The sequence below is a fragment of the Manis pentadactyla genome, chromosome 9, assembly GCF_030020395.1.
Source record: "Manis pentadactyla isolate mManPen7 chromosome 9, mManPen7.hap1, whole genome shotgun sequence".
Classification (NCBI taxonomy): domain Eukaryota; kingdom Metazoa; phylum Chordata; class Mammalia; order Pholidota; family Manidae; genus Manis; species Manis pentadactyla.
Genome location: NC_080027.1, coordinates 72074034 through 72097573, shown reverse-complemented (window position 1 = coordinate 72097573; position 23540 = coordinate 72074034). Strand labels below are relative to the sequence as shown.

The window sequence follows — 23540 nt, the reverse complement described above, 5'->3', positions numbered from 1 at the left end:
TGTGGTCTTTGAAAAAACATTTTAATATCCAAATGCTTTTGTTTAAATATCCTTGAAATTTCTTTTCCAATTTAAATCTGTTGCTTACTTGACCTGCCTTGTTGGTTGTTAAAACTAGTCTCAGTATTAAACCCTCCATATATTTTCTTGAAAATTACTTCAGATTTCTCTGTTTCCAGGGTATTAATAAAATTCCTGTAATATCTCCTTATCCATCCTCTCAAATGTTTGATAATTTCTGATTCACATGAGAAGAAATCTTTATCAAAACATTAAAATAGTATTTCCTGTTACGGTGTTGAGTTTATTATTCTCTTCAAATCTATTTTTTTTGAATCCTTAAAATAAGGAATTTGAAACTTATTTTGAAAAATATTTTTACATTAAAATAAGAGAATTAAACTCTTCTTAGAAACATTTTTGTAACAAAAATTTACTGAGATGGTTTAACTAGTAAATTCTGGTAAGAGTCAAAATACTAACAGGAAATCTTTGATATTTGACAACTGTGATATGTAAATAAAAACATTTCTGAAAGCCAAAGTATTAAAAAAAGTGACTGTGGTTATTAATCACATGGTGAAGCTAACCTATAGTAATACTTGTAATGGCAGAAAATGATTACCAAACATTGTTGGGTAAAAAGCATTTTGTAGTATAAAAGTAATCCTAAAGATAATTATAAAAATTAAAGAAAAGATAGAAATATCTCCCTTCTGCCACAGGCATAGTTTAAGTCTTGTTTCACAAATGAAAGGACCCTCCCTAGCATATGGAGTAGTTGCTATGTCCTCTCAGGGATAGTCTGTAGCTATGCTCACCTCAGGCTCATCAAGAAGAGGTGAACTGTCAAATATAATTTAGTCATAGGGTGGTTTGGTTGACAGATTAGTGGTATGCAATCATGATAGATAGTTTATCCTAGCTCCAAACTGCCGCTTGGGAAATCTTGAACTCAAATGAACAGAGACTCAGTCATTATTAGTGTCAAAAAGGTATACAGAGACAAAATTTGCTTGGCAGCATGAAAGATAAATCAAGGCAAAAAAGTAACCAATTGCATGTTCAAAACAGAAACAGAGGCATACCACAGTTTGGAAATACTATAAATACCAGAAAAGCTATACATTATTAATTGTTCATTGATATTTAAAACATGTTTCTTTAAAGTAATATACTTTTAGAAAAACAATATAAATTACATGTAATATTTCAAAATCTTTATTCTAAAGGTAGTGCAGAACAGAGTCCCATCTTATATATAGGAGTAAGACAGCAAAATATATTTTAAAGCTTTAATTTTTAATATCTTTCCTTCATCTGGATATCCCAAGAAATAAGAAAGAAATAAGAAAGAAAAATTTGTTTTGTGCCAATATTTTAACATTTATATATTACAAAGTTTGATAACTTTCTTAGGAAGAAGTTAGGATATAACAAGAGCATAAATGTAAAATGTGTTAGAACTTAATCTAAAGAACCTTCCAAAAATTTTCTACACACTGGAAAATACATAGCTATACACTGTAAAAAATATTATTAGCAAACATACACTTTGTTATCTTTAAATCAGACCCCCCTCCCCAACCAAATCCACAAAAAGAATGTCCTCAAGTGTCACTGCCTGAAGTGATACGCTCTGACAAATCTAACAGCTCTTTCTGTGTCATTCCTAATGCACTTGTCATTCAGTATTATCCATCCTCATTAATGACAATGGGAAAGTTTATCTTGGGAACACGTTTTAAATCATCTACTCTTTACAATGGTACCATGAAATCTTTTACAAAACATGAGGCGGGAACTCTTCTGACAACAAAACCCCTTCCTGGCAGCTTTATTCTTAATTCCTGTTCAAGGAGTAATCTGTTTATTATAAAATCATACAGAACAATATATTAAACAGAATTTGAAACAAGAATAGCTAGTGTGATTTTCAAGCTTACAAGTATTTTTACAACATTTTTATTAGGCTGAAAACACTCAGCTGAGTCCTTTTTGTGTGGTTTCATGCAATCTTTTCTATTCTACATTATAAATACTTTTGAAAAGTTTTGTTTTATCTAATTTTAAAACAATTTTTAAATGCAACAAACATTAATCTTTATATAAGTACTTTAAAAAATAGTAATATGCACGAAATTAAATAAAAGCAATTTTAAGTAAAACTGTTACCACATGTTTAAATTTCCTAACCAAAACGCTGAAAGATTCCAATTCAAATCTCTTAAGGCTTAAAAATAATCTTACAACTCCCAAATCATTTTTAATAACTTATTTACATTTTAAGCTTCAATATAACCTTGTTTCCTTGCTTAAGAAATTCCTACAATTTTTATAAAATAAAATGAAAAAATAAGTAAGACTTCTTGTTCTTGATTTATAGTACTCAAATTTTCTGTTTTACTTTGACTATCAGTTATATACACTAGGTGTGTGGATAATGAAAAGCTAATCTATTTCTGGTATACTTACTGCTGATAAAATCAATTATTTGTTGGAAATATGTCCTTATCATTAAGTCATCAAAAGCTTACTGCTACACTTTAACTTAGATTATAATAGTAAATTTGGAAAACCACATTTAATGTTGATTTTATCACTTTTAATCATCTGAAGTGTACTTGAGATGCTAAAAATAAAAAAAACCACAGAATTTTAAAGTTTAAGTTGTATAAACCAGTAATTCATAAAGACTTTTAGCTTCAGAATTCAATATTATTACTTTGATATTTTGAATTAATGTTTCATTTAATTAAAAAAAAAATTTCCTTTAAAGGATGTAAAAATTATCTGGACTTCATGCTTAAGATGTAGGTTTAATGTACAGTAAATACCATAAAATAGTAAATTTTATTTATAATGTTTATAAAAGAAATAAAAATTTAAGGCAAAGTAAGAAGATGTACATATAAGTTATAATTGTTCCTCATGCATTAGGTGTTTATTATGAGTTCAGTGATATGTAGAAAATAGCAATTTAAGTAAGCTTCATAAGGCAAAATTGGTACTAATACTAAAGGGTGGGAAGTTGCTTTAGTTTCTGAAATAATTTTCTAGCAACTGTAGTTTGTAGAAACTGAAATGGGGAGCCTCTAAAAAACTGTGTTCCACATGATTTTAGGGAGGTTAGATGGGAAAATATGTGCATACATTAAGAAGCTGGTTCTGCTAGAGCAAATAATCCTAATGTTCACACAGAGCCAAAAAAGACCCCAAATTGCCAAAGCAATCTTGAGAAAGAAGAAGAAAGCTGGGGAATTACACTCCTTAACTTTAAGCTATACTACAAAGCTACAGTAATAAGAACAGTACAGTACTGGCACACAAACAGAGTCATCGATCAGTGGGACAGAACAGAGAGCCCAGAAATAAACCCACACATATATGGTTAACTAATTCATGATAAAGAAGCCATGAATATTCAATGGGGAAAAGACAGCCTTTTCAATAACTGATGTTGGGAAAACTGGACAGCTACACGCAAGAGAATGAAACTGGATTACTACCTAACTCCATACACAAAAGTAAACTTGAAATGGATCAAAGACCTAAATATAAGACATGAAACCATAAAACTCTCAGAAGAAAACATAGGCAAAATCTCTTGAACATAAGCATGAACAATTTTTTCCTGGACACATCTCCCTGGGAAAGTAAAACAAAATAAAAATGAACAAGTGGGACTATATCAAACTAAAAAGCATTTGTACAGCAAAGGACACCATCAACAAAACAAAAACACAATCGGCAGTATTGGAGAATCTATTTATAAATGACTTATCTGATGAGGGGTTAACATCCAAAATACATCAAGAACTCATCTGCATCAACACCAAAAAAACCCAAATTACCTTATTAAAAAATGGGCAGAGGACTGGAACAGATGTTTTTTCCAAAGAAGAAATACAGATGGCCAACAGGCACATGAAAGATGATCCACACTGCTGCTAATTATCAAGAAAATGCAAATCAAAACCACAATGAAATATCACCTCACAACAGTTAGAATGGCCACCATCCAAAAGACAAGAAATAACAAGTGTTGATGAGGATGTAGACAAAAGGGGGCCCCTTCTATGCTGTTGGTGAGAATGTATTGGTGCACCCACTAGGTAAAGCAGTATGGAGGTTCCTCAAAAAACTAAAAATAGAAATACCATTGACCCAGTAATTCCACTTCTAGGAATTTACCCAAAGAAAACAAAACCTCTGATTCAAAAAGATATACGCACCCTTATGTTTACTGCTACATTATTCACAACAGCCAAGATACGGGAGCAACCAAAGTGTCCATCAATAGAAGAATGGATAAAGAAGAGTGGCACATACACACAATGGAATATTATTCAGCCATAAAGAAAAAGAAGTCCTGCCATTTGTGACAACATGGAGGGACCTACAGGGTATTATGCTATCTAAGTGAAATAAGCCAGGCAGAGAAAGCAAATACTAAATGATTTCACTTATTTGTGGAATTTAAAAACAAAACAAAACAAAACTAACAAAACAGCAGTAGACTCAGAGACACTGAGAAGTGACTGGTGGTTACTACAGGGGATGGGTCCGGGTGGGGGGAGAGGGGAGAATGAGGGGAATAAAGGGGCCCAAAAATTTCAATCATAATAGGAGTTGGTCATGGGGATGGAAGTGCAGCATGGAGAATATAGTCAATGGTTCTGCAACATCTTTCTGTGTTGGCAGTAACTATGTTAGTTGAGGTGAGGACTTAATAATGTGTGTAATTATTGAACCACTATGTTGTATACTTGAAACCAATATAATAATACGTATCACCTATACTTCAATTAAAAAAACACACTTAAAAAAAAGAAGCAGTTCTGAAGCACTTTAAATTCCCTTGAATTTGAACCTTTAAGAAATATGGGTTATTTTTTACACAGAGACAAACACCTGTATTAATTCTAAAAGTACAAACTATACATCAAATGACTGTATGAATTCATTATTACTCAAATAAAATTAAGTTTAAGTCTATAAATCATATCCTTTAATTGATAATTCAGTAAATTTCCTTTAAAGTATATAGTCTTCTAAAGTAGAGGTTGTTCTTCATGGAAAGCTTTCTGTGTAAATGACCAGATAGTAAATATTTTTGGCCTTGCATGCCATAAGATCTCAACTTAGTGATACAGTGTGAAAGCAGCCATAGACAATACATAAATGAATAGGGCTGGCTGTGTTCCAATAAAGGTTTATTTAAAAAAAAACAGTGGGGCTGGATTTGGCCCACAGGCTGAAATGTTAACTATGCTTAAAGAATCAGGGGCATGTAGTTTAATATTGACTTTTACTTTTCTAATTTTACATGGACCAAAGTATAATAAGAACACTTCCAATTAAGTGGTAGGAATGTTATAATAATCAAATGTAAAGCAAAGAAATGGTCTATATTTATGACACTATGAAGAGTAGATCACATTTCCAAAATATCTGTATATGTTCTCTTTCTTGACTGAATTATACATTAAATCAACAGGACATGTGAAGGAAATGCATTCAGTTATAAATTATGCACTATAAAGCTTTTCTTCTGAATATAATTGTCTTTAGATTTCTATCTGGACTGGAATGGTTTCCCAAGAGGAAATTCTTAAGAAGCCAAACTAAAGAACTAGACTGGGACTTGTCAGCATCATGTGCACAAAGAGGTCAATAGGATGATTTTTCAACAATGGTAGTTCTAGATTCTGTTATTGTGAAAGTGATTTTAGATGCTTTACTGACAATGTGTAAATATGAATTGTAGAACATTCAAAATGTTGTATTCAAATTCTATTGTACGTAATTATTTCTTCCCTAAATCGTAAGTCTCACACATCCTTTACAGTATTTTTCTGTTAAAAGCCAGAAAACATACAGGCAATAAAATCAGCTCTACTGGCCAGAGAAGACCAGGTATATTAACAGGTAATTCCTGGGTTAAAGGGGTTAAAAGGTATAGGCACTTTAAATGGGGGAATTAGGACTAATTTTTATCAGCTCTGGGGAAATATCATAAATTTGGAAAATTTACTAAAAATCTTTTAAGATGAAGCATTCAAAATAATTTTTGAACAACAATAAGGAAATCGTGACTCAAATGGTATATCAATCACTTTTTGTTAACTAAAAATTTTATCTTTCTCATTTTCTGTCTGGTAATTCTTAGGAGTACAGCTCAATTCTATTTCAGCAATGATGGTTCATTATGTTATTGGCCAATAAATATTTTTGAAGGTTATCTTACTCAAAATCTTAGAAGTATATTAACCATTTATGGAAACTATTATCATTATCAGACTCTTCTGACTAGTCTGAGATGGTGAGATTTTATGGTCATACCAATATATTTTGAGCACTGTCAAGAGGACATTCAATATTTTTTGAGTACCTGCATGATTAGGCACTGAACTAGGAAAAGGGGATAGGACGATGAGTCAGACAGACAAGTTTAAAGCATTTGCGCCACTAAGTGAACCACGTTTTCCCAAAGCTCTGACATTTTATAGAAGAGGCGTAAGCATGATGTTTTCACTAATCTAACTTTGTGCTAAAGAAGTATGGCAGCAAAAACAAAATAGTGCAGAGTGGATATTCAAGAGCTAAGGAGCGATTACTTGGATCAGGGCTGTTCTTGGCTACTTATTTCATGATTGGCCTTTTTATTTTTATAGACCAAATAGTCCTGCAGATAAATAGTAATTTATCATCATTCATTTAATTTTTGATTCAAACCTGCTGTTAAATTATTTTTGTTTGACCCAGATTTGTTTTGGCATTGACTATACAAATTTAAATTTCCTTCATTTTAGGTAGTGTACAGGAACCAGAAAGAAAATTAGGGGTGTATAGTTGTGTGTCTGAATGGCTGAGTTCAGAGAGAAGAATCTAGAAGGTGCTGGATAAATTTATTTCATTAGTTTATTTTTACTAATTTGATTTTGAGAATAAAAAACAACTTATACCTTATATATATAAAACATAATATTTTAAGTCCCTTCCAATTTTAACTTTTTTATTTAAATTATTCTAAGGTAGAAAATATTTTCTTTTCATCATTAGTTTTATTTTTATCCTAAGGTCTTAATTTATTAAAAAATCAGGTGACTGAATTCATTCAGCACAGATCATTACTAATACTTTCCCTGCACTACCTTTTTTCTCCCAAGAGCATTAGAAAGTCTATGAAAGATAATTAAAATTAAATCACTATCTAGTTAGATTTCCTTTTGCATATCTATCCCTGACATGTTTTGAATTTCAATCTAGAAAAAATGGCCTGTATAGATCTTAGCTATTTTGAAACATGCTAGTTTTACACTAGAGGACATTTGAATACCAACACTGTGCTATTTTTCTATACCTGACATGATCCACATATTTAAACTAACAAATATGTGTGTATTTATATGTATAAGCAGGTTTCCTTAAAAACTATAGCTACATATTATAATAATTTTCTATAATTATATATATCAAGAATATAGCACTCGTGTATTTGGTTTTGCTTAACATTTTAGAATTTGTAAAAATACTAATAAACTAGTATTGTGTTAGCTTTTCCCTTTGCCCACTGAATACAAGATAAGTTGACCCATTTATTTACAGGCTCAACAAGGGCAATCCATTTCATGCTACTGCACTGACCCTTAACAAAGATCTTGTAAATGAGTAGCCTATTACAATATGTACAAGTGACCTTTAATTGCTCAAAGAGGCTTTTTGCTATGAGGTTTTTCAATGCTATGCCATAGCTACAGTATAAGTTGGTAAAATATTCCTTAGGTTATTGTGCAGAAATATCAACAAACCACCCCCCATCCTGGCATAATACATAAGTAAAAAGTTGAAACATTTAACTAAGACCACACTATAATAGTGCCTTTTAATAACTATTGATCACAAAGATTAGCTATTTTACCAATCATATAAGAATTAAACATTTACAACATTCATAAGTAATTCATTTAAGTTCCTAGAAAACCTAATTAAATACTACTTCATTTTTAATACTTTGCAAACAAAAATGTATTTCAAACTTGACCACCTTCATTTTATAACAGAAAATTTTAATTCTAGTAAAAGATACTTCCTTCTCTCTTTTTACTAAATGACTATACAATTGGAACTGTTATTACTTTGAAATATTTAGTGAAGAATCATATACCTGTCAAAAATTACCCGAATATCCAAGTGCATCCTAAGTGTCATTCATATTAAGTAATACTTAAGACAAACTTTCAATAAAGTACAGGGCAACTGATTTACTCAGAAATTTATGAATGCGTACAATATATTTTTGACAGTCTTACAAAAAATTGAAACTAAATACTCAATTTCATTAAACCATTCATATTAGGTATTTTATTTCTGGAAGGCTTATGCAAAAATGATTCAGTCTGTATTCTCTACAATAATGATGGGTTGATTTTGCTGCACCTGACAAAACAATTCAGTGAACTTCACTACACTAAAGACTCTAAACTGGCTGCTTTATGAGATGTCCACTGTGGCATGGAGTTGTGACAGTAGTAACTTTGACAAAATTTTAATTTCTGCTTAAGAGAACTGCTATAGTTGTGCTGTGGCCAAAGGCATTTTCATGCACTCCTGTTTTTATCTATTTTGGTCCCCCACGTCTTACCTTTTAAAAACTAATACTTTATACCTCATCTTATATTTCCTTAGTGAGGAACTTTTCCTTAGTAAGAAATAACAATTTCTTATTACTAAACTGTAGGAAACAGTAGTATTAATCAATAAAAGAGGAAAATATTTTGAAGTTGTAGATTTACTGCTTAATTTTGTTTTAAGATGGTATTCAAAGAGCTTCCAATAAATAAAACATTTGCAACAGAAAAAAATACATTTTAATATGAATAGATCAAAGCTTTGTAGAACCAGTAATAAAAAAAGGGGAAGCAAAAATTAGGAATTTGAAAATTTGAATTTGGTAGACTATTAATATCTTATAAATTGTGCACACCTTAATTATTTCACAAGATCATTTTTGATGCCCCAAAGATGGTAAGTGTAAGATAACTTGGAAAAACACAAAATGTAAAAACACAGTAAATAACCATGAGCAAATTAATATTTGCAAAAGTACCTGAACGTATAACTTAAGTGAATACAATAATGATACACTGTAATTAAATTTTGGATACTTTGAACCATATCTATATAGTTGACTGGAACAAGGGAACCATATTTCTTCATATAGCATATTTTCCCCATCTTATGTAGCTATGATCTAGAAATTATATAAAAATAGATAGTGTTTTAGGGAATGGCCTTTATATTTTTTGCAAATATAACTTTCTATTAAAAAAATACACACCATATACAAGAAGTAAAAAAATAAGGGAAGAACAATCTTGCCACCCTATTCATATATATATATATATATACATACTACTATACATATGTATCATGGCAACTCTAACATATTGCTACATATATATATATGTATATGCACATACACACACACACACAAAAGAGATAGCAAAATGTTTTATGAGGGAGAAGCTATGATTGATCCAATCTGACTTTTATAATGTGCTTAATAGGAGTAGAAATGCTTTTTAGGAACAGAAGAATTTTTAACTTGAAAATTAAGAGTATATATAAATGTGTGCATAAGTACATGTATATACATGTACATATACACTTACACACATATGTGTGTAAATATATACACACACACACATACACATACATATTTTTTGATACTTTTTTTTTTATCCATCAGGGTGTAGGCTTTCTGGCTTGTGTACTGAAGATGAGATGGCAGTACAGCTTAAGGCATGACCAATAGGTTGTGGGGAAGAGCTCAGGATTTGGAATAAAACAGACTTGAATTTAAGTGTCATTTTTATCAGTTATTAACTGATTTTGGGTAAGTTCAGTTGCTTGAGTAGATGGCTATTGTGAGATCTATGAGGTAATGCCTATAAAGCACTTGGAATAGTTCCAGGCCCCTGTTTAACGCTCAATAAACTCTTTATTTATTTTACTTATTAATAATAATTAACAGAGCTCCTGAAAATGTTGACTTCCCAGTGTAGGTCTGCACATGCGACAGAAGATCTGTATTTAATCCTCCCTCTAACAACACTGTGACTTTGGGAAGGTTATATAGCTCCTTGTATTTCCTTACATTATAATGGGTGTAGTGATAATGCACATGGCAAGGGTTCCTGTAAGGATCAAGTAAGAATTAAATATGGTAATGTATGTGATGCCTAGAACAAACCAGATACCCAATACATGGATTAGTATATACATTTACAGTAGACATGAGTTACTTTAAAAACAGAACTTCAACAATTTAACATATATTTACGGACTACCTACTGTATGTGCTTAGGATTTCGCTGCGAACATGACAGACTACGTCCTTACTCTTGTGAAGCTCACGTTAGGTTGAGTGAGGTTGGGAAAGTAAACAAATTGACTAGTAAATAACTACAGTAATACCTAAGTGTTACACTGAGAATTAGAGTAGAGTATGTAAGAGTAGGCAACTGAGTGAATGCTTCAGATAGGCCAGTCAGGGAAGAACTAAGAAGGAAACCTAGATTTTGAACCTACAATTCAATGAAAAGGAAGAAATGTTGAAAGGATAGGAGGGGTGACATTACAGACATTTGCTGTGCAAAGACATTGAGGCAGGACTGAAGTTAGGATGTTTTAAATACAAAAGTATCCCCAAAACTACCTATATCCATGACAAAGCTCATGGATACCATTTTTATTAAGTTCTACTATGTATCTATTACTCATCCTTGGAGGACATATTAGTAAAATATATGTTCTTACCATCTAGGAACCATCTCACTATTCAAAATACATGCTTTCCTTTAATTTTTTTCCTTAATTTTCCTTAACTTTTTGGGTAACTTAAAAAATAGTGCAATGTGAAATACTATACCCTAAGTTCAATTTGGAAAATGACCATTTTTATATAAAATTATTCAGTCAAGGTGTCATAAAACATTTTAATATATTTCTCAGAAATAGGATTCATTTGATGTAATGAATTATAAGTTTAGTATCTTAAGTGTTGATGAGCATACAGAGATATACAATTGCCAAACATGAATTTCCTCTTCCTTGCAAAATGAAGCAATGATATTCTGCCAGCTAAACTCACAGGAAGCATGTGAAATGAACACAAAAGCAAACAGGCCTAATGGTTGCCTAAGGGAAAGTCAGCAAGATGGCAGCTTCAATCATTCGGAATAATACTAACGCAGCCTTAGGCTTTTCTCAGAATGGAAACATGTCACTATTACTGCAATATTCCAACAAATCAGAATGCAGAGAAAAGAACACTTATGCAATCACATCCTGGAAGGGCACTTTACTCAACATTTAAGTGGAAAATAATTATAAAGAAATCTCAGAAAAATTGTCAGTGAACATAAATGACTCAGGAAAAATGTTTTTTCTTTCAATGTGCTTAATAGATTTTTTAAAAGCTTACCACTTAGAAACAATTTCCTTTTATATTCTCCTTAAGGAATTATTAATGTAAAAACAAATTTTTACGAAGTGGTAAGTGAAAAGTTTGGGATTGCTGCCAGAAATACCAGAAATGCCAGAAAAAAGGAAATACTCTTTTTTCCCCACAACACAGTACTATTACTTGGAAAGTTTGATCAAAGGGAATAAACTTTCATGACATTTGTATAGGAAGTTAAAAAATACTCCAAATATTTTGGGAACTTACCTAATCAGTATACTTTTAGCATGTGTCCAGTCCTGTAGCCATCTTTGGTCAATCATCAAAAAAGCAAAGGCAAATTGGCATGACTCAACCCAAACTTTAATACCGCATGATTGTGTCGTGTAAGCTTGTTTTGTGTGGGAGCTGCTGTGGTTTTAGCAGAGAGATTAACAACCGGACCTAAGCTGGCCTCCAAACCTTGCCCTGCTGATGCCTCAAGCTCTTTGAAGTCTGACCATCATACCTGGCAAAACAACAGTGAGAACTAGGATGGTGTCAGATCTAATCAAATTGTTAGCTGCAGCATAGCTAACTATGGGGTTCACTAATTGGCCCAATTGCGGATTATACCTTTTGCTACAGATTCAAGACAATAATTTAGTTAAATGATGTTTTTTTCTCCTTATCTCTTCTAATTAAGATTCCAAAGTTGGGAGAAATAGGATTAGACAGTTTCAAAACTATGTTCTCCTTAAGGTGGTATGCATTTTTTATAGGCTCACTATGACATGTGAAATATGTAAGTATAGTATAAACCAACTTCTGGAGGTTATGTGAAACCTATATGACTTACTCTATATTTATATCAATTGGGAATTAAAATGCAAATACAGGGAGGGTAATACGATGAATATATTAAAATGTAAACACAGAAAATAACATTTCCATTGTTAACGAATGCTAATCTGGGTTTACTTTTGACAAATATATTCTAATATATAGAATATATTCTATGTTCCACTTTGATTCTCTTTTGCTAACTGCAGTATATCCAGGAATAGAAGTACTAACTAATATTTGTGAAGAGCATCATTATCACAAAAAGTATACTGGGTTGTATGGTCCATTATGCTACAATTTAAGAATGCTCCTGAGCCAGATATTTATGTTTTCACTATTTTATTTTAGTAACATAATTGTGAACTGACAAATAATTACCATCTCTCCTCCCTATCTTTAGATATAGTAAACATATAGTAATATTTCTACTTTCTAGTGGTAAGGTGAAGGAATAAGTATTATACTAGTTAATCAAATATGCTAGAGAGTTACCATATACAGTTTATAAGGATTATCAGTTTTCAAAGAATTAGAGAGCTATTTCTTTTAACTTTCTACTTTAAAAATGGAAAGGCTGTTGAAAAAATATGTAGGGAAGTAAGGAAGCCTAGAAACAAAGATACGCAATACTCTAGATTGTCTAACATTGTCATTGTGACTGACACCCTTGTAGAATTTATGGTTTTCCAATATGTAAAAATTTCAAATAATTCTACACAATAATTCTACACAATCACATCAAGTATATTGTAGCATTATATAAAGCTTATTTATACTGATGGTATATGCTATTCTGGTCTTAATACTTAAGAATGAATCTCCAAGTATAAAAAAATAACAATTAATAACGGTTGATCAATTATTCTGTGAGAAAAAGTTCTTGGTGATTGGAGAGATACTGAGGTCCTGTATTCTGAGTTAGGGGCAAGTATTACAAGATAACCTTGAAAAACTTGATTTACTTTGATTTTCTGAATTCTCAATACTCATTTAATGTACAAGACCTACACAGATATACTATTTATAATAAATACTTTAGGACCAATGAAAGCCTACATTAGTATTGTTTATCTTTATATTGAAAATTTGCTGTGAACAGTGTATGTCTTTTATATATTTCAGTGTGACCCAACAACCATATTTTCTGACTTAAACTTAGAAAGACTGGATCTTAGACTTGATAACTGTCCCACTGCCAAAGCAGAAACTCTGTTTATAATAACCTTACTAGAGATTGCAATTAATGTAAAAATATATTATCATTTGTATTAGAAAATTAGAATGCTAAGATCAAGCTGAACAATACAAAATCAAAGTAGCAAATAATATTAAATGCACACAAAAATGCTGCTGTTACATCATCAAATTAAATGCAGCTACATTTTTAATCCTACCAAATCTTAACTTGTTTATGTACAATTACATCATAATTATAATATAGACAAAATTGGCTAAGGATAATCCCAACATTAGAGAAGCAAAAATTATAGAAACTGAAAAAATATGTCTAAATAGCTATTTCAGCTTGGAAGTGAAGCTATGTACGCAAATTACACATCTTAAAGAATTTAACAAAGAAGGAACTGTTCATAGGTTACTTGACCAGTGGAGCTTATGTAGTATTTATAGCTGTATTATTTGGACTGTTTTTAAACCCCATAATTTATCTATATTACATATCTTTAAGGAAAGATTTTATACCTATGAAGTGTATGACTCTCTTCTTAGATCTGGGATAAATACAAAGATAAAAAAGACAGTTTCTGTATGTTGAGTCTACTATTATATCTTAGTAAAGTCTTATGTTATAAAATATTTAATCACTATATTGAAATACAAATTAGCCAGTGTAGTGCCTGGTACATAATACAGGTTTAATAAATGTTTGCTATGATCAAATCAAGATTAAGTGGTAAGGCCAAGGAATAAGTATTATACTATTAATCAAATATGCTAGAGAGTTACCATGTACAGTTTATAAGGATTATCAGTTTTCAAAGAATTAGAGAGCTATTTCTTTTAACTTGAAGCCATACTGAATTAACCTTAAACTTTATTTTATTTGAAAGCATGGCAAGATTTTAGTGTCATTACTGTAGCTATGATTCTGTTATGGTCTTGTAGAGGGGTTAATTTATAGAGCTTCATAGTTGATGAATACTAGGTATTAGTAAAAATTTACTGTGATTAGATAAATGTTTCCACTTGAATCTGGACAATTCCAACCCACACTCCAAGACAGAAGAAATATTCTTTCATCATCTCCAAATTACTCAGAGAAATCAGGGATTACTAGCTAAATCTGTTCTACCAGCTGGAGGCCCTTGCTGGCTATTAGTAAAACAATTTCAATTTTCATATATAAAAAGAGTGATGATTTAATAAATCAAAGAAATGCTACCCTAAAAATAGAGATGAGGGTGTTTGCCTGTTTCTTTTGCCCATTGTTTCCGACCTTGACAACTTTTGAGACCATGTGACTGACCCTACATTCCAACGTGTAACCTTAAGATTTATTTCTGTTTTACCTACTAAATCACCTTCCCCTTCTGAAAGTAAGACACAGATTCAATGCCTGGTATATTATAGCTTCAGACTTTACAGACTAATATAGTGTACATTTACATTTTTTAAAATATTAAGGCAGTTTAAAAAAACATTTATTCATTGTGCATATCAAAACTTGCCACTTGATTATTTTTCTCCCAATAAAGAAATCCTCTCATTTCCAGTTTAAGTATCACCAAAAATTTGCTATCTGCTTGGATATGCATTGTATATCCTACAGTGCTTTATTTAAAACATTTAATCATACTTGAACCACATGATTTTATCCTGTTATAATTATACCTATTTGTACTCCTATTCAGTTTGATTCTTTAATTTATATTTTTTCTAATTATAAAGTTGAAGTTTATGGCATAAGTAAATAAGTTATTTAGAATGCATTTCACCTATATTTCTAGATATTAAAAAAAACCTTATTGACCGGGTTACAAGCCAAAAAGGTAAAGGATTTGATTTACTAAATTGAACCCTAACTTTTAAGAAAAGAACCATCCACTTGTGTTTTGTTTTCAAGTATTATTTCCAAACCACAGGGTGACCAATTAAAACGGCTCTCTTATTTTGCATTGTGGGGAGAAGAAGAGAGGAAATGTAACAGGAATCTATGTGGTTAATAAAAGATCTTTTATCAGTAGCAAGGGTAAGATGTAGCCATACATAACCTAAAGTTATTCAAAGGAGAGATCCCACTTGATGTTATGTAAGTCCTTTATTTTTACCCCTTCACCCCCAAATAAGACCCAGTGTGTGCCTGTGTGTGATAGAAAGAGAGGGGGAGAGAAACAGAATAAACATGATTCACACTACTGTGCTACTTTTTTCCCTGGGTGTAATGCGTTTTTCACTAGGGAATATCATTGCTACATTTGTATGCTGATAGATGTTAAGACCTGGCCATTGGAATACTCATCTTAGGAGAAAGATGTCACATGGAGAATAAGCCATATCTTTCATTAAAAATACAAATCCAATTTAAAATAAAATGAAGGGGCATGCTTTCTTTGTAATACTGAGAACTATAAATAAATCTCTTTAAAAGTTTTAATCAATATTATAGTTAATTTCTCAATATTCTGTTAGAAAAACTGAAATTTGTTTGAGTAATTACAGTGTTGGGTTCCATGGCAATGGTTTCTTTTGAGAACTAAAGCAAATTAGCTCAAGAAACAGTATTTCTACACTCTCGTTCTTTTGGCTTTAAGTGGCTTTTGAAGGGAGTACCCTCAGATGAGAAACTTCTAACACTCCTGCAGAGATGACCTGCTTGAAGAACTGGCTGCCTGATTAACTATTAACTACTCTCAATAGGATTAGATAATTAAGGACATTGATGACCATTAATTAGGAGGAGGGCACATTAATTTGTCACTGGATAGGGCCTTACAATGATTTATAGGTTAGTGCTACTAGCAAATGTGAAGGGAAAGAAAAAAAGAGAGAGAACCATTAAGTTACCTTATCAAGTGGCCAGCTAAAGAGGGCAGAGGGTCAAAAAAGGGCCAAAATGGTCACTTAAGGGTGAAGTCCCAAACACCAAAGCAGTGCCAAGCCACATTGACCATCATTTGGTGATGAAGTTAAAAATATGCTAATTTATTGGTGGCAATTCTCTCTTTTTATGGTTTCAAGCAGTTAAGACAAGTGGCCTGCTTAGAGCTTTTCATTTGAAAAGAGATTAAACAAAATGGTTTGTCAAGGCTGCCTGGCTGTTTTATGTCTTTGTTAAAAAAATTGCACTGACTATACTGATAACTATCACATCACCTAAAAGCCATCTCTCTCTGAGCATTTATTTCGTTAATAAATACATCAACCCTAATTGCTTAATAGTGCTATGTTCATTTGCTCTTTAGTAAGATTAAGTTGAAATAAATCTTTTGTACTACTACTTTCTGTCACTATTGCTTGCATAAAGGTCACAAAAAAGTTGAAGTTTTGTAGAAAATTTACTTAAAGACTGATATAAATTATACTTTGTTTTTATTCAGCATGGAAAGTAGAAAAGTGATTTCACTAATAGTATAAAGAAAAGTGCTTTTAGAATGCAGAGAAAGATCCTCTTCTCTTAGCAATACACAGTTGTGGGAAGCATTCACATTCCACACACAAATAAGCACAGCTCATTAACATTTAATTAAATATGCTTTCCAAAGTCTTAGACATATGCATGTCATACTTATCATGTAAGTTTGGAGCTTACTTTTAATGGACATCTAAAACAAAATCATTTTTGCTATATTCTAATGATATACCATTAAAATAAAAGAAACAAATAATATAGTCTAAAAAATATTTTTTATACCAAAAGAACATAGCATGAAACATCTTCTAAGAATTTCATTGAAGTAAAAATAAAATAAAAATATAAAGAGATACTATTTACCTCAAGACTGTCAGCTAAAATATAAAAATTCTTACCTCAATGGTGAAGAGCTTCCTTTTTAATTTAAAAGCTAAGTCTCTGACATCTGACACATCACAAATCAAGTTATTAAGCCGAGGAATCTGCCGAATATGAATCAAACCTTGTGGAAAGGAAGTTAAAAGAAAAAGACTTAAAAATGCTCTCTTGGTTGCATAAATTAAAGAGTCTAACAGCAGAATCCTGCAAATTTACACACAAGCATCCTCCCCTTTTAAAACTGGAGCTTACTACCAGAAGCAATGAAGCAAATGGTGTGATTATACTCAAGTAATCAAGCAGAATAAGATAAACAGAAATCCTTGTGCGAGGAAAACTAATTGCACTTTGGTACAGAAGTACAGATGTAAAGAGGGATCTTAATACTTGTCAAAACTACAGCCGGTTTGTGTGTGATTTTCTCTTGTATTTACAGTAAGCAAATATGGCTATCACCTTGCATGCTGCCCACGGCACCACTGAGTGATCTTTATTTTATTAAATGCACCAGTAAGCAGCCAGCAAAACAAGGCTTATGGGTTACTGATAACCAGTGAAGCACTAATGAAAAGTATTTCATTTTGTACCTTATTAATGACTTGAACAAACCACTGAAGAAAACTACATTTCAGAGCATACTCTAGAATCAAATACTAACCTCTTTGCCATCCCAAGAACTCATTTCTGTGGCATGTTAGGTCTTTATGTAGCTGCTATAAGCTTTGTAACAGTGCTAGGTAAACCATGAGCTTTGGCCTCTTGTCAGTAGAAACACTTGCTAATTTTTTCTGACAAGGGCATTGGATGGCTTTTGTGCAGCTTAATGCAGTTTCTGACTAAACTCGGGGTCATTTGCCATAGAAGACAGACATGGAAGATTCTTCAGTGTACCTCTGTGCCTGATTTAGCTCATATTTAAAAATCATCATCTCAAAGACACTGATCCCTAAATATGGGAGAAGAAGACAAATCTACATTTGAATGAATCAGATAACTTTTTTTTACAGAACTGCTTCTCTGGTATATAGTTTTGTGTGTGTTTGAATGCATAGTAATGTATGCATTAGTTTTATCTTACAGGGTAAACCTCCAGGTGCTTAACTTTAGAAATGCCCCTTCAAAAATCACTAAAATGTCTGATTCAGTTTTTTAAACTTAAAAAAGTGTAAAAGATGTTACTGAGAATTTATTTAGATAAAAATTAAAAATATCTCACACAGTGCCATTGAGTAAAATACATCAGATAAGTACACCATACTTTCACTTGTACAGTTCTCATTTAAAACTTGCATGTGGCTTGTTTAGCTATTACATCAAGAGGACTTAAAGCATGAATGAATGATTCATGAGGTCCTTCTTATTAATAGAAAATTTACTCTTTCAGAACCATCCATTAATTGGTGGGGAATAGTTTATTAATTTAGAGACTTCAGCACAAAAAAGTATTTTTTGGAACATAAAATTTTACTCAATTTATAAAGTCATAATAGTTACAAATGGTTAACAGATATAATTTATTAAGGCAATATTTAACTTGAGTTATTTTGAAAGAAAATGAAAATAATACTAAATTAAAGAAATTATCCAGTTATAAGATAAATAAGTCATGGGGATGTAATGTTCAGCATGGTGATCATGGTTAGCAATACTGTATTATATATTTGAAAGTAGCTAAGAGAGTAGATCTTAAGAGTTCTCATCACTAAGAAAAAAATTGTAACTATGTGTGGTTATAGATGTTAATTAAATTAACTGTGGTAATCATTTTATAATATTTCCATCTGTTAAATTTTGATATTGTACACCATAATACAATGTTATGTGTCAATTATAATGCAATGAAAGTTTTTTAGAAAGGAAAAAAGAAATAGTTTAATCTTGATCTCTTCCTATCATAGTGACAATAATATATTAAGTGAATTATATAGAGGGTTAATTTGGGCATATACCATTTGTACAACTATGCAAGTAAATGATCACAAGGCAAATTATGTTATGTAGCTTTTGTTCACAGCTTCTGTTTTATAGTTTTTTAAAAAATACTTGTTGGATTGTGCTATTTTATTCTTGTTTTAAAGTTGTATGCTGACTCTTCAAAACACTGGTGATTATCATATAAAATATCTTATAATATTTTCTTTTGTAGACTCTAGAAATTACCACAGTCCTAAAATCACAATTACACAATTTTGTAGCAGGTTCAAATAAACTATTCAGTCTTTGGACTAGATGTTTACTTATAGTAGCTCCATAATGATAATAGCAATAATAATATTTATGCAGATAAGTAAATAGGTAAAAATTTATTTTTAACCACACTCTATATTCAGTTTAGAGCTAGAATATGCAAAACTACTAAACCTTTCCTACTGCAATAGTTCTTTGTAAGAACCCTTATAAAAAATATCCCCAAATTAATCAAATGACTAAAATACTATAAAAAGCTTAAAAATGTAAGTAAAACATCTGACTGACTTGTGTTTATACTAGTGTTGCAATATTTAAAAATTTGTTCATAACTCAAACTAACAAAATGAGCAAACAGAAAAAAACCCAAATATATAATCAAAGATGCTCACTTCCTGAAAATTGATTGATTAGGATTTTTAAAATATAATACGGTGTAAATTTTATTTATCATACAGCAGAGCATTGTAAAGTATAAACTGCTATGCAAAGCTGTTATAATTAATATGACGTTTATTTCAAACATGGCTAATAAGTACAATTGATTTCATGGCAACTTTAGGCCACTGGGGCAACAAAATTTATATCTGATTGAGCTATACTTTAGTATTGGGTTTAACTCCTTTCAAACAGTTACCACAGTCTGTAGTCTTAATGCAGTTTGGTGATAAGCTGCCATGGAAGGTTGGCCAGGAATGGAAAACATGTGACAGACATATTATAAAATAAAGTTTTGCTACTTGACAGTAGATATGACTAGACAAGACGCTTCCAGGTACCCTAGAGGCAACAAGACATGCTCTTCTCATTATAAAGGTGCTGCTTACCATGATAATCCTTATATAATGGGTTGATTTCTCTCTCAGAACCAATAAATGATTCCAAACCAACTACCGTATCTGACAAATTTGTAACACGAGCAAGAATTGCTTTATTCTGTAAAACAAGGGAACAAAACATTCATGTTATGCTTACAAATATAACTTTTACACAGTATTATTATGCTACCTCAATGACCAATTGTAGAGAAGACAGACTATCAACATAGAGACATAACTTAAAAGTTAAAGCTACCCCAGGCTAAAAACAAGCCTTAATTGAAAATTCCAACCCATGTAAAGTAAGCTATTTTAATTTGAAGAACTGAGGGGGCATACCTTACTTTTGGTAGAAAACATAAACTTTGACTTCTGTTTTATGGGGTAAGACCACCTTTCTTCTCATACACTATTATTTTTCTAATTACTTTAGCCATAGCCCTTTGGAAAATCTGATAGACATTAGGACTTAGAAGCAGTAAATGGATGGTTCAATATAATGTAAAGGCAAGGTCCCACTATCATCTGTCATCTGGGACCAGGTCCCAGCCCTGCAACAGCTGAGGTCCTCTGTATCATACTAGAAAAGCATGGAAGGCTAAGAGGCTGCAGCATGGCTAGCTCTGGAGTCTTCTGTTCTCTTTCCAGATGCTGCTATTTGGCTCTGGGATAAGGACCAGAAAAGATAGTAGGTGATTAGTGCTAGACTAGTTAAGACTACCCTTTCCTTCCCAATACAACTTGACATGAAACAAAAATACTGCTAAACAATATATTGTAAAAAAGTCACATTTTAAGTAGCAAAAGTTCTAAAATACTCAGAATTTCATGGTTATAAAAATATAATCATTAAATACTATGTAGGCTTTCTTGAATTATTTTCTTTAATGGAAATTCAGTATTCCTTTAGCCCCTGACAGGGTGGTAGGTCAGTAAACTGTTTTATATACTATATCTTAGAAAAAACTTTGCTCTTAAAGATAAAATTGAAAAGTAATATAGATAAGTTGAAAAAACTGTTGTTTATAAAATTTTATAACTTTGAAACTCCCATTGTATACACTGGTTAATGTCTTAATAATCTTTAAAGAAAGGACAGATAATGCAAAATAGCCATGTAAATTTATCAGTCAGATGCTATGTACCCTATAAGAAGTCCAGATATAATCAAATATGTTCATTTTCTGAAAACGTGACTGACTACTGAGCTTACTAGTGTTCTTCTGTGTTTTAAGTCCTTTTGTAAAGATTGCATAAAAATGAAAAATAAAAGAAGACTGGTTAATGTTACCTGACTCACACAGTAGCCTCTGTCACTAAACATTATGCTTAAATGATGAGTTAACTCACATCTAGAGCAGTACTTGAAACCCATCTGTGAGTAGAAATGTGTGTATAAAGAATGTTTCAGCCTTTGAATCAGTGCTCTTAAAAGGAGCCAGTTAAAAGCTACCCTTAATTGTCTTTAATACTTTCAATAACATGGGTACCAAGTGTAGAAAACAAATGTAATTTGGAAATCCCTATTTTTTTCTAAGGCAATTTTTCATTCAATGATGAGAAAATAATCCAGATTGATTCCTTATTTTCAGTTCTATGCCACAGAGGATGGTCCTACTCCAGGAATAACAGGGGCTTCAGAGGCCATAAACATTTTCCTCTCAATATTTCTTTAGCAAAGACTATTATATCAAACTTATCCAGGTTGGGCTTCAGCCAGTTATTCTTCACCCAAACAAAAATGTCTGCCAGACATTCCAACAGCTGGGAGACAGTTCACAATGAGTCAACTTGAAAATGATTCATTGTGCTGAGTACTGAACAATGTTGGGGTGGGGGTGGGGTGTGGCTGGGTTGGTTGTAGAGGGTGAGAACAAGTGGGAGATGAAGAATAACCATGTGGTTCTCCCATTAAGAAGAATCTTAGATAACAAGCAGGCTTTTATCATTTCATTTTTAGGATAAACTCAACTCTGAAGAGTACTCCTGTCATGGACCCTCAGAGGAACAAGCACTTATAAAGGCTACTGACAATATTTCTTAACCAACAAGGTCAGATTTTCTTTTATCTATAAATAGAAGACTAATAAGCCTTTGTATATAAATATCTGAATTAAAAATGATAAAGTCAATTTTTGTTAGAACTTAACTATTTAGGAATTCAGTGATATAAACCAGGGCTTTCTTAATCATATGAATAATAGAAACCATAAGATTTATGGATGAGATTAGTCTTCCATTCTAGTAGTACATAAGTAAGGTCCTGTGTAGTTAAATGGTCAACCTGACATTTGTTTATTTCAAAGAGGGTTTCTTTCCTTAAATTAACCTTAACATTTACTAATAAACTATTTACTACCCTGTAATATTTGTCAACATTATAGGTCTTTTAAAGGTAATTTGTGGGAAGCTAAAAAATCATTTATCCATTTTGCAGAGGAAAGCTAATAAATTCGAAATATAAAAGATGTGTACAGCCTAGATTTAAAAATTTCAGAAACTCAACCATATATTTCATTTATTTTATTTCTAAGTTCCAAGTTTTATACCATAGTTATTAACTACAAATTATATTTTATTTTAAAAGCTTTCATAAGTTATTAGAACATGAATAAACCTTTAATCATTACCATAAAATGAATTATATTAAATAGTGACCTTACCACTTTCTGCACAGTTTTGTGAAATAGCTTATGTAATGTGGCAGACCAGATTAATTGTGAAAGTTATAGAGATATCTGAAAAATATCTACAGAATAAAAAGCACTGGAATTATTTTAAAGTAGTATCTAAGTTTCTGACTGAGATAATTTTTACCTTAATTATAAACTTATTCAGTCTTCTGGTTATTTGTAGGAGCATAGAAGATATTTAGACATGTAAAAGTACATGTTTTTTAAAAAGTTAAAATACTGTTATAGATTACTTATGTATCTCCAAGATTCATAGGGAATATGATGTATTGATATAATTCTATCTTAAAGCCACTCGTCAAAAGGTCTTTCAAATCATAACATTAATACTAAATGGTCTTTTAATAAAGGTAGGTGACTTTACTTGAGACTATAAAATAAACAGCTTTAAAAAATCCTTAAAAGCACAATATCCACAATTCACTTCAGGAGAATAAACTATGGACAGTAAGTTGTTAGAACATAACCCACAGGTTTAGTATAATGATCTGAGCAGAAGCCCTGAAACTGGAACTCCCATATTCTCATCTTAACAGATTGTGTTTTTATGTTACTAGCCAAGATGCAAAACTTCTTTG

At 31.5% G+C, this 23540-nt stretch overlaps 1 protein-coding gene across 7 annotated transcripts in view; it reads right to left on the bottom strand.

The window, feature by feature from the left end:
* ELP4 (elongator acetyltransferase complex subunit 4) overlaps positions 1 to 23540 on the bottom strand; it is a 248100-nt gene that overhangs the window by 102793 nt on the left and 121767 nt on the right. For 6 of the 7 annotated variants that reach the window (XM_057507527.1, XM_057507529.1, XM_036891834.2 and 3 more), the window contains exons 8-9: positions 20279 to 20387; positions 17282 to 17388 (exon numbers count right to left, since the gene is read on the bottom strand). In XM_057507527.1, coding sequence (XP_057363510.1) covers positions 17282 to 17388; positions 20279 to 20387 — 216 coding nt within the window. Of the gene's footprint in view, positions 1 to 11738; positions 11979 to 17281; positions 17389 to 20278; positions 20388 to 23540 lie in introns of those variants that run through there. The other variant, XM_057507530.1, reaches the window with a different exon arrangement.